Source organism: Microcaecilia unicolor, chromosome 12 (assembly GCF_901765095.1).
Source record: "Microcaecilia unicolor chromosome 12, aMicUni1.1, whole genome shotgun sequence".
Lineage (NCBI taxonomy): Eukaryota > Metazoa > Chordata > Amphibia > Gymnophiona > Siphonopidae > Microcaecilia > Microcaecilia unicolor.
The window spans coordinates 18495522-18509589 of record NC_044042.1 but is presented as its reverse complement, the minus strand read 5'-3'; the positions used below and the strand labels follow the sequence as shown (position 1 = coordinate 18509589).

Sequence of the window (14068 nt, the reverse complement as noted above, 5' to 3'; positions counted from 1 at the left end):
CATCTGTCTGGTTCGAAGTCTGCATCCTTGTGGGGGTGGGGGGGGGGGGGGGGAGTAACACTTACCTGTCATGGTCAGATGCACGCCTAGGGGCAGGTGCAAACCCTTGGGCTATGTCTAAATAAGGCCTTTTTTCTTATCTGTGCTGTTTGCAGTGCTAACCCCTGTTGAAACTCCAGAGGCGTGGCCTGCTGACTGCATAAATATAGCCCGCACGAGGCAGAGTCACCAGGAACGTCTAAGTTCAATATCACACTGCGTCGACTGTGGATCTTCAGGGGAGCCGGAGAAGAACCCGGAAGGTAACACGGTTTATTTCTAAGGTTCTGCTGAATTCTAAACTGCATCCGTTTGTATATCTCAGCTTCTGTAGTTTAACTTTTTATCTGATCTATGAACACTCTAGCTTTCCACCGTCTTGAGTGAATTGCTTCATAAAGGCAGTTAATACATCCCGATATATAAATAGTTGTACGTACCGACAAGTCCGGGGAATTTGAAGGCACGAGATTAAATATGAAAATACTTTTAGCCCCCAGGAAGGGACAAAAAGTATTCGGTGCCCACCCAGGAGTGTCCAAAGTGCTTCTGAAAATGTTCCAGGATTAAAAACTCGCCTTCTACTTTTAAAGTATGAAAACAGAAACGTGTATATTTTTCTTCAGTATATGTTGAGATATTTCGGTAGTGCATTAATGTCACTGCTTTAATTGTTTTTATTAAGAAGTGTGTAGCATATAAAATAAAATGAGTTAACTGCTCAGTCAGTTAATGCTGTTGGAAAAGTCTGAATTTTATTTTTAACAGGCTGTAGGTAATAAATAGAAACAAAGCAAAAACAGAGAAAAGAAAATAAAGATGATACCTTTTTTATTGGACTTTTTGGCCAATAAAAAGGTATCATTTTCTTTTCTCTGCTTTTGTTTTATTTCTGTTTATTACCTTTAAAAGTGGACTGACACGGCGACCACATCACTTTTACTTAACTGGCTTTAGAATTTGTATTAAAAGTCCGTCTAGTCACCAACAGATTTTTTTTTCATCCAGATAAAGGAATTTGTGAGTTAACTAAATATATCATGTTTTGAAGCCACTGAAAATGTGTTATTTTGAGAAGCCCATAACTAGAGGATGGGGCACGAATTGGAACATCAGAATGGGGTCTAAGCAGAGGCAGATACAGAGTGAGGTTCAGAGAAATTGAAGTGGAAAAAAAGTGTAGCTAAGAGACCAGAGAGATGGAGTGGGGAGGGGGGATGTTGCAGAAAATGTCCAAGGGTCCCCAGAACACCTCTGGGCAGGGTTAACACCAAACGCATGCTGGCATAAATCCTCACCCTATCTTTTTCTTCAGGAAACTGGAGTTTGGTTTATCACATATTTTTATTACGTGCCTGGAACATCTTCAGTTTCTTTATTCCAAATGCTGCCAGCTATTTCTACCAGAAAGGGATCTTTGAAGGGCCTCTATTTGTAACCCTAGTAGCTGCGTAACCCTAGTAGCGCTTTTGAAATGTTAAATAGTAGTAGTAGTATTTTAGCCCATTTCATACAGACCACTTGGTCTTATAAAATCATCCTATAAACCTATATATATGGAAGCACACACATAAATACCCCAAGTCTAACAAATCAACTCATACATCTCCTTAGGCTCAAATAATATATATTTTTTAATTTTCTCTTAGTGCAAGTAAAAACAAGTTAGTAGGAATAAGTTAGTAGGGTCTAAGAAGTTTGGGCAATGTTTTTGTCAACAAATATGAAAATGTGATAATTTCAATTTAATATACTACCTTATATATGGTGAAGGCCTTACATTAGGTTTGGGTGTATGCACATACATTTAAGGAGGTGGAACATCGAATGTGCAGTGATGGTTCCAACTGTGACATGACCACATATTCTCCCTGGGGATATAATGGTTGCACCAGGCACGGACTGAGCACATTTTGATATACAAATTTTTTTTTTGTAGAATTGTTTTTACTTGCATTAAGAGAAAATTTAAAAAAATATTATTTGAGCCTAAGGAGATGTATGAGTTGACTTATAAAATCATCGCCTGCTCCCGGCTCTCAAAGGCTTCTGAACCATTCATCATGTTTCATTCATGTCTATGCCACAGAAAGTGTAGCACCCTGTGGTCCTAGGCTCACCTTTTCATGTCTTCTCAATGTTCCTATGGCAAAACAGGCCAGCTTTGTTCTGTTTTAATCTCAGGGAGGCGAGAGGACGCTCTTATATCATTGGGCATTTTGAAAACCTCCTTGTTATTAGTTAGTGATTGTGATCAAACAAAGAAACTGTAACAAAATGTTCATGCATCTCCTTATTAAGCTTTTTTTAAAAAGTTGTTGTTATTAACAATGTCCAGATGACCCCTTGGCTCAGTATCTTGCCTCCTCAAATCAATAGATAGTCCATTCCAGTAACAGTCAGATAAATAAGCCGATGTGCTTGAAAAAAAAAACCAGTTTATAAATTATCCGTTTTGGGTCTGGGTACTACAAAAGTAAAAAAAAAAAAAAATCTGGTTCCAATGAGATAATCATATCAGCCCTGACATATATTCTGGTATTTCACCATATATATGATATGAAAACAAAACAACAAAGCTTAAACAGTAATTGTGCCTTTACTGTTAACCAATGCAACTGTAATAATAAAGGGGAAACTCTATCATATCGTGAAAGGTCTGGTCCTTCCTTTGGTCTTCTAGGCTACATAGAATTTACATGCTTTGCACTTAGAATGCACCACCAAACCCCTGTGTCCAAAGACACCCTTAATTCTGAACCTGACATAGGTGAAAACTCATAGGCAAAGTCTGTTCTTGCCCTAATAGGAGGACTTGGAGTGTGTGGATATGACAAAAAGGAGTGGAAGAGTGGCCTAGTGGTTAGAGCACTGGTCTTGCAATCCAGAGGTGGCTGGGTCAAATCCTGCTGCTGCTCCCTGTGAACTTGGGCAAGTCACTTAACCCTCCGTTGCCTCAGGTACAACTAAGTACCTGTATATACTATGTAAACTGGTTTGAATGTAGTTTCAAAACCACAGAAAGGCAGTATATCAAGTCCCATTTCCCTTTCTCTACTTGAGATTCTAGATGGAATGTTACTAGTGGAGGAGTGGCCTAGTGGTTAGAGCACTGGTCTTGCAATCCAGAGGTGGCCAGGTCAAATCCCGCTGCTGCTCCCTGTGACCTTGGGCAAGTCACTTAACCCTCCATTGCCTCAGGTACAAACTTAGATTGTGAGCCCTCCTGGGACAGAGAAATATCCAATGTGCTACTACTGAAAAAGGTGTGAGCAAAATCTAAAACCGGATCAGGTGACATCTCTAATTAGATTCCTTAGACAACAGCTAGACTGACAGGTTCTTATTGACTCTGCGTTGCTCTTTCATTGCAGGTGAAACATCATTGGTGACCGAAGCAATTCTGTGACAATGGAAGGGGGCAAATTCCTGTCCCTGGACCAACAGGAGGCAAAGAAGGTTTTGGAAATATACGTCAGGCGTACTCTAAGTAACTACGAGGGCAAGACCAGGAGACAGGAGAGGACGAGCAAAAGAGTAAAAAAACTGCAGCGGTCAGAAAGCGACTACGTGCAATATGGCAGAAGGAAAACTGCCGAACAGACTGTAAGACGAGAAAGGGAGAGCCCAGCGGAGTGGAAAGAACCGGCGAAAGTTCCAGCTTCTGGGAAACAAGAGGAAAAGGAAAATGTTCCCACAAATGCAGACAAGGGCTCCCTAAGCGTGAAAAAAGAGAAAAAACAGACATCCTGGCTAAAGGCCATTTTCAGCTTTTTCTCCAAGAAGAAAGAAGAGGGTATTAAAAAGACTAATGAGAGAGATCACGCACCCGGCTACGTGGAGCAGGAAAGAACTGTTGGTTCCCTGGGCCCGGGCAAAAGCCTCAAAAAGAGAACCAGTCTCAGGAGGGTTATCTCTAATAAGCAAAATGCCCCAGAGGAGGACAAGGGAAGCAGCTTGGAAGCAGCAGCCAAGGTCGCCGGTAAACCCAAGAGGCCGAACTTTCTTCCATTACAGCAGGTCCACAAGCCAGCTAGAATAGGTAAGTCGTTGGGGTGGGGGTAAGAACGGTTTATCAAATTCCAGCCAGATACCAGGGTTAACACGGGTTACTGCTTCTTCAAGGAAAGGCTGAGTTGCTGTTGGCTCCTTTTTTTCGGTGTGGGTACTTTATAAAAGGAATTATTCTGACAAATGATCTCCCATTAGTGCCCCTAATGCAGCCCAATTTGGGCAAGGTCATGTTGGGTATTTTGTGTGTGAGATCTTTAAATTCCTTGAATAACTGGATACTTGTAATTGATCTCTTTGCATGTGATTTGCTGTTTTCTCTGTGCTTTTTGCGATGCCACAGTCCTCTCTGTTTTCCCTTCCTGATCTTCAGAGGAGGCAGCTTCTTTATCTGCTTACCTGAAAGAGAGGAGAAGAATGCGCAGTAGGGGCCCCCGGCTTTGTACCCGGCCATATGGCTCCAGAAAAAGGAGGACAGATTGAGCCAGTCTGGGTTTTAATTTCATTGCGTTCAATGGAAGCAAAACCCGGACTGGATCGATGTGTCCTCCTTTTTCTGGAGCCATATGGTAACCCAGGGATGACAGGAGGAGTTTTTGTAAGTGGGGAACAGTAAAATCTGGGCATTAATTGTTGAATCCCTTCTCCAGGTGAAAATTAGCCCTATGGGAATTTGTTTAAACTGAGATTAGATTAGCTATAAATATGTATTTTGGTTTTGAGTGTAAGTGCCACAAGGTCTTTGTGAAGTGGAACCACAAAAACCACCTGCTTAATCTATCAGTCCAGCTCGGTGGTTTTGCTCAGGGCTGATTGACTAAAGTGGGTTACAACACTGTATTGTCATGTCAGACTAGTTAGTGCAACTGTAGAAATCAAGAGTTCGATACAATGTTTCTTGGAAGTTTATTTAATGGTTTTGCAATGGAAAAGATATTTCAAGGCTACTGCAGCCTTCCAACCTCCTTGCCCTTACACAGAAGGGGAAGATGAGCTTATCTGTAGGTCAGGAAACTGCGAAGAAGGTGATCTCTCCACAGGAGGGCGGGACACAGGGAGGGAAGGCCAGAAGAGAGGCGATCTGCGACTGCCGCTTTGAATGAAGGGGGCCCGGAGCCATGGAGGCAGGCAGTTGAGACCGGGGACTGCAGCGCCGGCAGCCTGACCCTGGCACCGGGCCCCCCTTGGAGGCCCAGGGAATTTTGCCCCCCCCCCGCCCCCCTCTCGGCGGCCCTGAATAGAAGTAACCAAGGGAGAGACCAGAGCAATTATGGTGGTGGTGACAGTAGCTCATTCTGAAGGAAGGGGGCTGGAAACTGAGCCAGTGCATTCTGCGTCCAGACTTTGCCTCCCAAATGAAGCCGGGGGGGGGGGGGGGGGGGGGGGGGAAGTGACACTGTGGGGCCTTGGAACAGAGTGCCTGCTGGCCCAGTCTCCTACCAGTGCTTGTGCACAATGAATCATTCCTGCTACTGTAAGGCTCCCACCTGGATCCAGATTCCCATTACAGGGTTGATCCAGTTCTGGGTTTTACCCCATTGCATGCAGGGACTTGCAGTTCTGATTTCCCCATTGCATTCTCTAAGAAAAGCAAGACTACAAGCCCCACATGCGCCGGGGAAACCCAGGCTTAGACCAACCCTGTTCTGCAAATCTAGATCCAGTTGATAGTCTTATGCTACCGCAGCCTGAAAATGGGAGAGAACTGGAGGGTGGGGGTGGTAGTACTGTTGGGGAGAGGGGCAGGTGGCCATTTTTCTTTTTCTTATCTGGGCTCGTAGAGTCGGCAGATTATGAACCCCAGAGCCTGGCGGCAGAATTGTGACCATTTAATGATGTGGGAGCTTCCTGTTGGCCAGTGGTCCAGCTTGTCCAGAGTTTCCCTAGGCTGAGAAGGAAGTACCTCCAATAGATCCATTTCAAAGCAAGAAGCAGAATCGCATGGTTCTGAGGCCGAATGACTTGCTCTGGAATGAGGTTGTGGCACGCCTGACTGAATCATCCTTTAATAAAGCTGCCAAGTGACCTAGTTTCTGGACAACACTTTAGGTTCCTGCCGAGACCTGCAAACATTTCTCTTCCTGCGGTGTGGCACGTGCCATATAGCTTCTCTCTATGAAATCGGCACTACAGGTATCAAAATGCACCTGGGGGTGAGGAGATGGAAGGACATCCACAAAGCCAGGACTGGTCTAAAGTCTCCCTGCAGGAACTGGGTCACTTGCATCTCTGCTTTCCCTCCATCTAGCTTTTTCATACAGTCATACAATTGTGTCAGACTGCAGCTTATTTATTGACACTGATAAGGCTCTCACAGGCAGAGTGAATTCCTGCACCACCCAAGCCAAGTGAGTGTCCGGGAGCCTCAAGGTCAAACGTTGATTTCCAGCCCTGTCCATGGTGCTTTCCCTTGCTACTTTTGGGAACACAAATAGTTTTGTGTTTGTGCATGCGGGAGGAGTAATCTGAGATAGAAATGTGCTCATTCTGCCTCGCCTCACCCTATGCTTGGAACAACCTTCCTGAACCCTTACACCAAGCCCCCTCCCTGCCCGTCTTCAAGTCTTTGCTTAAAGCCCACCTCTTCAATGCTGCGTTCGGCACCTAACCCTTACCGTTCAGTGAATCCAGACTGCCCCAATTTGACTGCCCCTATCGGACCGACCATTCACTTGTCTATTAGATTGTAAGCTCTTTGAGCAGGGACTGTCTCTCTTTGTTAAATTGTACAGCGCTGCGTAACCCTAGTAGCACTTTAGAAATGTTAAGTAGTAGTAGTAGTAGTATTACATATAGCAGTGATTTAACCAGAGCTGAGATTGTGATGTCATAATGCCTCATTCCACCAATGCCTGAGAGCCAACCTCATCAGTGATGTCACAATGGCTTGATTGTCCTATATTTGTCTCACTCTTATCTATTAGATTGTAAGCTCTTTGAGCAGGGACTGTCTCTCTTTGTTAAATTGTACAGCGCTGCGTAACCCTAGTAGCGCTCTAGAAATGTTAAGTAGTAGTAGTAGTAGTTTTTAGAAAACAGTACTCCCGAGTTCTCTTTTTATGATGTTAGAGAAGTGAATAAACAAACATGAAATGGTGGCTCTTGAATCACTGCTACTTTGTAATTCCTTTATGAGAGGGTGTGAAGACTCTGGTTCTTCCTCTCTTCCAGGCAAGGAAAACTCTGATATTTACTGCAATAAAGTGTCTGAGGAGATAGAGCTGATCGTTCAGGAGAAGGAAGCCCTGCAAGATGGCAACCGAAAACAAAGCATGGACGGGGACCTTCCTGATGAGGGAGAGTTGCAAACCGGTTAGTCCAGTCTGTTGTTGCTGTGTAGAAATAGTTAATTAATTAAACCACACCCGGTGCCCAAATAGGATGATATCGATTTGTCATGTGCACGTGAGAGAACAAAATATGTCTTCTCCCAACCTGGACTCTGAGCCCACTATTTAAAGGGAATTTCCATGCATACAGAATACAAAGAATTATGATAACACACCTGCTAATTTCCTCATTTGCCTCTTGTTACGTCCTTCACTTGATTTTAAATCTTCTTTCCTCTATACATTTACCTGTTTCTTATTTTTTTTTTCAAGGTCTTGAACTCTGTTCCATCCTATCTGGTGGATATATTGTTCTTCCTTGTACCCCAGGTCATGAGGGCAAGTCAGTCACTAAAGCTTCCTAATGCCATGCCTTGACTGGGGTACAATCTACTAATAGGCTGCAACTAACTATTTTCCCTATGTTAACTACTAACGACCACAGTTTAGACCCCTAAATAACAATGTGTTCCATAGCTGCCTGGCATCACCTTTACCATAACTCCACTGTAATTGTGTGATCCCATTGAACCAACAGGTATATGGCGGAATATAAATGTATTTTTAATGTTAATGTACAGGGTCATTTTGGAATCTTAGCAGGACTTTTTTTTTTGTTTTTTTTACTGTCTTTCCAGTGTTAGTTACTGGAATAAACATAGGGTCAGCATATTATTCAGGTCATCAGACCCTTAGGCTGATCCGGTCTCAGCTATACCCACAGTGCGTCTCTGGGTTGCATTCTGGATTCTCTTGGGGAAAAGGAATTGCAGGTCCAGAGATGCACTGGAGTGAAAGCAGGACAGGCTCGACTTGTCCCACATCACTTGACACCAACAAGCAACCCTGGCAAAGCCTCCCCAAAGGCTGCAGAAGGTCTTCCGTGGTGGACCTTGCAGGTAGTTCTCTGCTCTGTTAATGGTTTGTGTGCTCCTGGGCATGCAGGTATCTGCTCAATCTACACTGAAATGCAGCCACCCAAAATCTGCAGGAAATGAGACATGAGATTAGCAACATACTAAATGACAGCAGATTGAAGACCAGCCCAGTCCATCTGCCCAGTAAGGTGGCTGGGATCGTACTTTTCACTGTGTGCAGATTACCCTCCTTTATGTGTAGGGTTGTACCTACTGGGATTTGGTACACTGCCAGGGCACTTTATTAGACTGATATTTTGATTATTCTAAATACCTCCTTGGTAGTTCAGTGTGAAAAGCAGTCAAGCAAAACAAATTAAGCTAAACTTTACATTTCACACACATATAGGGCCCCTTTTACTAAGCCGCGTAGGCACCTATGTACGCTGAACGCATGCCAAATTGGAGTTACTGCCTGGTTACCGCATGGCTCTTGTGGTAATTTCAATTTTGGTGCGTGTCCGCTATGCGCGTCTGAAAATTTTTTTTTTATTTTCTGGTGCGCGTAATGGATGCGCGCCAAGTGGCATTTGATGCGTGTAGGTCATTACCACCTAGATTCTTTACTACTAGGTCTATGGCTGGCGGTAAGGTCTCAGATCCAAAATGGAAGCGCGGCAATTTTCATTTTGCCGCACATCCATTTTCGGCAATGGAAGGCCTTTTTTTTACAGGCGCCCTGAAAAATGGATCGGCAAGCGCCCAAAACCTGCGCCTACACTACCACAAGCCATTTTTCAGCATGCCTTTGTAAAAGGACCCCATAATGAGTCCAAAATGACCAGTGGCAGTGGTTGGATTTGAACTTGGCTCTTCTGGTTCCCCATCACTAAATGCATCTTGCCATTGCGGTTTACTAGGACATGTTAATATTCAATTAAGGATTAGTCGATTGTTTATTTGATTACCTAAGTGAACAAAAATCTAAAATGTGTTGTTTTTTTTTTCTAGAAGCCTTGATAAGGAAAATAGCAGCTCTTCTCCAGCGTAAAGGGGACCAGTGGAATCAAAAGGTGAGTGAGATCTATCTAGTCCATATGTAGCAGAGAATCCAGGCTCCAGTGGAGTTATGTTTAAAATAACATCGGTTCTGATCAACAAATTCTAGTGAATTTAGTGTTCAGAGTTGAGATTCAAGAGTACCAACCAATAACAATTCTAAAGGCTGCATTCTAGTACGATAGTTGACCTTGAAATCCTCAGAATTTGAAATGTGTTGTGTGAAAATGTTTCTAGATGTACAATATTAAATACTATTTTCCCCATTTCCTAATGAAATGAAATAGATCAGAGACGACCCCAAGCTTAACAGTTTCTTCCAAGACATGTCCTACTCTACTTTCAAGCAACTGGCAGACGTCTATTTGGACAAGGAAGTGAAGAGCACTGTTGGCGAGAGAACGCCTGAGGAGATGAAGTTCGCCTTCTCAGTGCACCTAACGGCCAAGGTCGCAGGCATCTGCAACTATCCAGTCAGCAGAGTCATGGGATTTGGGAAGCAGTACCTCGAGGACACCTTCTCACAGTTCTATTGCAAGCAGGGTTGGGTAAGTGTGCTGAGTGTTTAAGTTCATGCCTCAGGACCCCTGAGCGTACATTCTTTACCAGGTAGAGGAAGGTGCTCAGGTGTAATTGTGAAGCTTTCATCAGCAGTTCCCTTCTCTGCTCTGCATGGGGTGGGGTGGGGGGTACCCCAGGGCAGAATGCTGTTCAAGCAGAGCAGACTCACCGAGCTGGTGCTGCATTTTCTTGTTTTTATTTCTGTTAATAACAGGTCCTATTCCGCATTCCATTTTCCCATCAAATAAATCCAGTTCAAAAATGATCATTTCTGTTGATCTGTATTAGAGTCCATGGAGCACTGTTCATGGGTATCTGGTATCCTAGGCAATACTTCAGGCACCCCCAAGGTGGCTCAAGGTCCTACTCCCTAAGGTAGCTTAAGCCCTAACCCCCTAATCTCCAGCATCTCCCCTTTTCTTTCCCTAGTCCTTTGAGCACTGGCCTGCCAGGTCCTGCCCCTCCAACACAAGCTTCCCGGCAGAGGGAGCAGGACGCCAAGGTCTTAAGCATGCACACTGGTGCTCAAAGACCCGCTGCAGTGAATGTGCTGCACTTTTATTGTCTTGCTGCCTGTGTTGGTACCATGCTGCTACTCTCTGAAGTCTGCCAGCCTAGGCAGAAACCTAGCCCAACCTCCTTGATGGCCTTGCTTAGCCTAACCAGACTAGTTATGGTGTTACAAATCTTTAGCTGGTGCGCTCAGGCTGATCAGACTCTGAATGATACAGTGGAACGAGAAAAATAGCACAGGAATAATAGAATGTATTCCAGCAGAAATTTTCTATTTATTTTAAAATGATTACAACCTGCCAGTCCAATTTTACAGTCCTTGGTGCAGTTTAAAAAAAATCAGTTAAATCATCACATGCAACAATCAATACAAAACAACACAAAATATGATTATATGTACACAAATCCATAAAACTTCAGAAATCTAGTAAGTTGAGTGAAAGCCTTTAAGCTTCTTCCTAAACAACAGCTGCCATCTAATCTTAGCTCAAGCGGTAATGAATTTGCTGAGCAGGACCAGCTGGAGTGACTGCTTTAGGCGAGACGCAGTTTAATATACTGCCCTTTGATGTACAAGTCAGAATGATTTACAATATAATGAAATTAAAAGTGGAACTCCATAGTATAAGAGAAAAGAACCAATCAACCAAGAGATTAATAACATATATACTTGCTCATTCAGAAACTGTAATCTCACTACAGGGTGTCACTGACCAAGTATTCTATAACTACCTGTTGCAACTTCTTGGAACATCCCTGACATGCCCATGCCCCTCCCATGGACACACCCCCTTTTGAGATATGCACTATGGGAGTTAGGCGCACTGCCTTATACAATAGTGCACAGCCCAATGCAAATACAAATTCTAATGGATGCCAATTGACTTCAATAATTGGTTGTTAGCACCCCATTATTGATGGCTTGTTGTTCAATTAATTTGCACGTGCATCTCAGCAGTGCGTCCAAATTTGAGCACGCGAATACAGAATCCGGGGGATAGCATGTAGTTGGAATATTGGTATTTATGCATATAAGTTCACAAAGTCTTGGCAGCTAAATGTTACTGGCCACTTTCCATAATGGGAGAAAAGCTTTAGTAAATGAGCCCCTGACACTAAAATCTTACTCACAGCTTAAAAATGACTGCTCTACTATGTTGGCAATGTAAAGCCTGTGTGAATCAGCCAGGCTGCTGTACGTTGCACAATTTGTAATGATTTTAATCATCCATTCTGCAGCCCAAGGTAAAGAGCTTTGTAGTTATCAACTGTGGAGCAACTGAGGGGCTGTGTCTCATCTCTTTATCACTTGATATACCGCCCCTTTTTTATCTGAGCAGTTTGCGTACATAATAATACAAGAAATCAAAAAGAAAAAAATAGAATTCCATTTAGAGAGAAAAAGAAGCAGTATAATTGAGCTACAGTGCCGTCCAGGGCATCCCACTGTGCTCACATTTCCAAGTTCAACTTCCTTCCTACTAGTGAAGACTTATAGGAAAACTTCCTTAAATAAGTTTTCAGGTTGGTTTTAAAAGGAAGGTAGTCCCAAAACTAGGGTCAATTACACTGAAAATCTTCCTAATACACTCAAACGTTATCTTTCTAAAAATAGGGACCTCAAGGAGGTTTTGTTAACTGGGCCAAAGGGCTTGTCGGAGGGAATAATACTGCAGCAAATGGGTTAAAAAAAGGGGAAGATTAGTGCACCACGTCTTATGGACCAAGAGCAGAATTTTATAGGAAATTTGACACGTGAACCTCAAGCGTTATATGGTCTTATTTCTGCGCATCCTTGATAAGTTTGATAGCCACATTTTGAATGATTTGAGGACGGTGCCACCGCTCTGGAGTTATCTAGGAGGAGAAAAAGACTCAAATGAAGCCCAGGCAGAGATTATAAACAAATGTTTTAAACATTGCCTTTATATGCATTCACATTTACTAGCTGCAAATCAAATTAATGTTGCTACTTATTTCTATAGTACTACTAGAGATATGCAATGCTGTACAGGTACATATACAGTCTGGTGGGGGTGTGGGGGGGGGGGGGGAGGGAAGGAGGAGAAGGGATTACATTGTAGTTACTGTGCCAAAACATTCTTCTAATATATAAGTGGGAATTTAACTATAGCATGAAAACAGTAAAATTCCCCTTTTTCAGATTTATAGGAGTGTGCAAGTTGGGAACTGATCAAAATTCTGTTTGGAAGAAACAGGAGGAACCCTTAGGCTCTGATCCCTCAATCTAAAAGCAACCATGTGCTCTTATTTTAACAGGGCGGTGCCACAGGTAAACGGGAGGGGATCGCAAGTCCAGACTAAAATGCATCTCTGGAGGCATCTTCTGGGTGCAGCAAAACAGTTGATGGAGGCTTCACCCTTTCAACACAGGGACATAAAACTTGGGAGGAGAGACCATGACTGCAGCTGAGGCTTCTTCTGACTCTCAAACACTGTGAATTGAAAACCAGTGGAAAAACCTGAACCACAGAAATGACCTGGAGAAATCAGTCCAGAAGGCTGAAACAGACTCCAGATGTTTACAGGTCTATTAAAGACAGCATATCAGTAGAAGCCCTCAACAAATCACTTGATGTAAAAAATGCTGAATATCTACCAAGGAGTTGGGCTTCTCTAACCAGGACTATGGTATAAGGACATTAGTTTTCTGAATATATTTGTAATGTTTACACTAGATGATGATGGCAAGGAAAGCCACCCTAAGACTAGCACCTTATGGCCAACCTTTTTGAAGATTAAGGGGCCTAGTTATCAATGTGGGCTACTGCTAAGAGATGTTATTAAAACACTAATTTGTGCTAATTTAGCAGAGGTCACATTTTTATGCAATGAGACCAAGTTACTTTACTTAATTAAATAAATAAATAAATAAAGAAATGTGTCTAGAAATAGAAATCACTGCTATATGTAAAAAAAAGTGAGCCAAATATAGGACAAACAAGCCATTGTGACATCACTGGTGAGGTTGGTTCTTAGGCATTGGTGGAATGAGGCATTATGACATCACAATTTCAGCTGTGGTTAAATCACTGCTATCTGCATTAAAAATCAGCCAAGTATAGGTCAATCAAGCCATTGTGACATCACTGATGAAGTTGGCTCTTAGGCATTGGTGGAATGAGGCATTATGACATCACAATATCAACTCTGGTTACCAGAGACTGAGACTCTTCACACTACAGAGGGAAGTTATCAATGTGGGATACTGTTAAGATGTGTAATTTTACCACTAACTCGTGCTATTTTAGCACAGGTTCTATTTTATGCCATGAGACCTAATTACTAATAATGGTTTAACAGTAAAATAAAAATGTCATAACAGCATCACATGTTGAAAGCTTTCCCCCCCCCCCCCCCCCCCCACAAGTGGTAACGGTGAATCTTGAACTTGTATCCTGTGACTATCCTTAATCTGAGGCAGACCGACGCTACCTTTGATAATTTGATTTTAATTATTTTGTACTCTGTGAGTCTCATTGTGGACATGCTGGCCCCTATTCCTGAGGGCAGCTGCATGATACCTGACAGTGAATTCCAGGAATGGCATGAGTGACGACTGGGTGTGGGATCTCCCTTTGAAATGAGCAAGTTGTGAAAAGAAAGGGTAGCAGTGGTGGGTTGGACCTCCAGGTCATTCTCCTTCTGGGGTTCACCCCTTCTGATCATGGGATTAGG

The 14068-nt window shown here is 43.0% G+C and overlaps 1 protein-coding gene across 1 annotated transcript; it reads left to right on the top strand.

Moving 5' to 3' along the window:
• Positions 1-236: 236 nt before the first annotated feature.
• Positions 237-13531, top strand: LOC115481695 (uncharacterized protein C6orf222-like). Its single transcript, XM_030221019.1, has 6 exons — positions 237-302; positions 3414-4081; positions 7222-7362; positions 9248-9309; positions 9583-9843; positions 12650-13531. The coding sequence occupies exons 2-6, from the start codon at positions 3451-3453 to the stop codon at positions 12692-12694; spliced, it is 1140 nt and encodes a 379-aa protein (XP_030076879.1). The 5' UTR covers positions 237-302; positions 3414-3450; the 3' UTR covers positions 12695-13531.
• Positions 13532-14068: the final 537 nt, after the last annotated feature.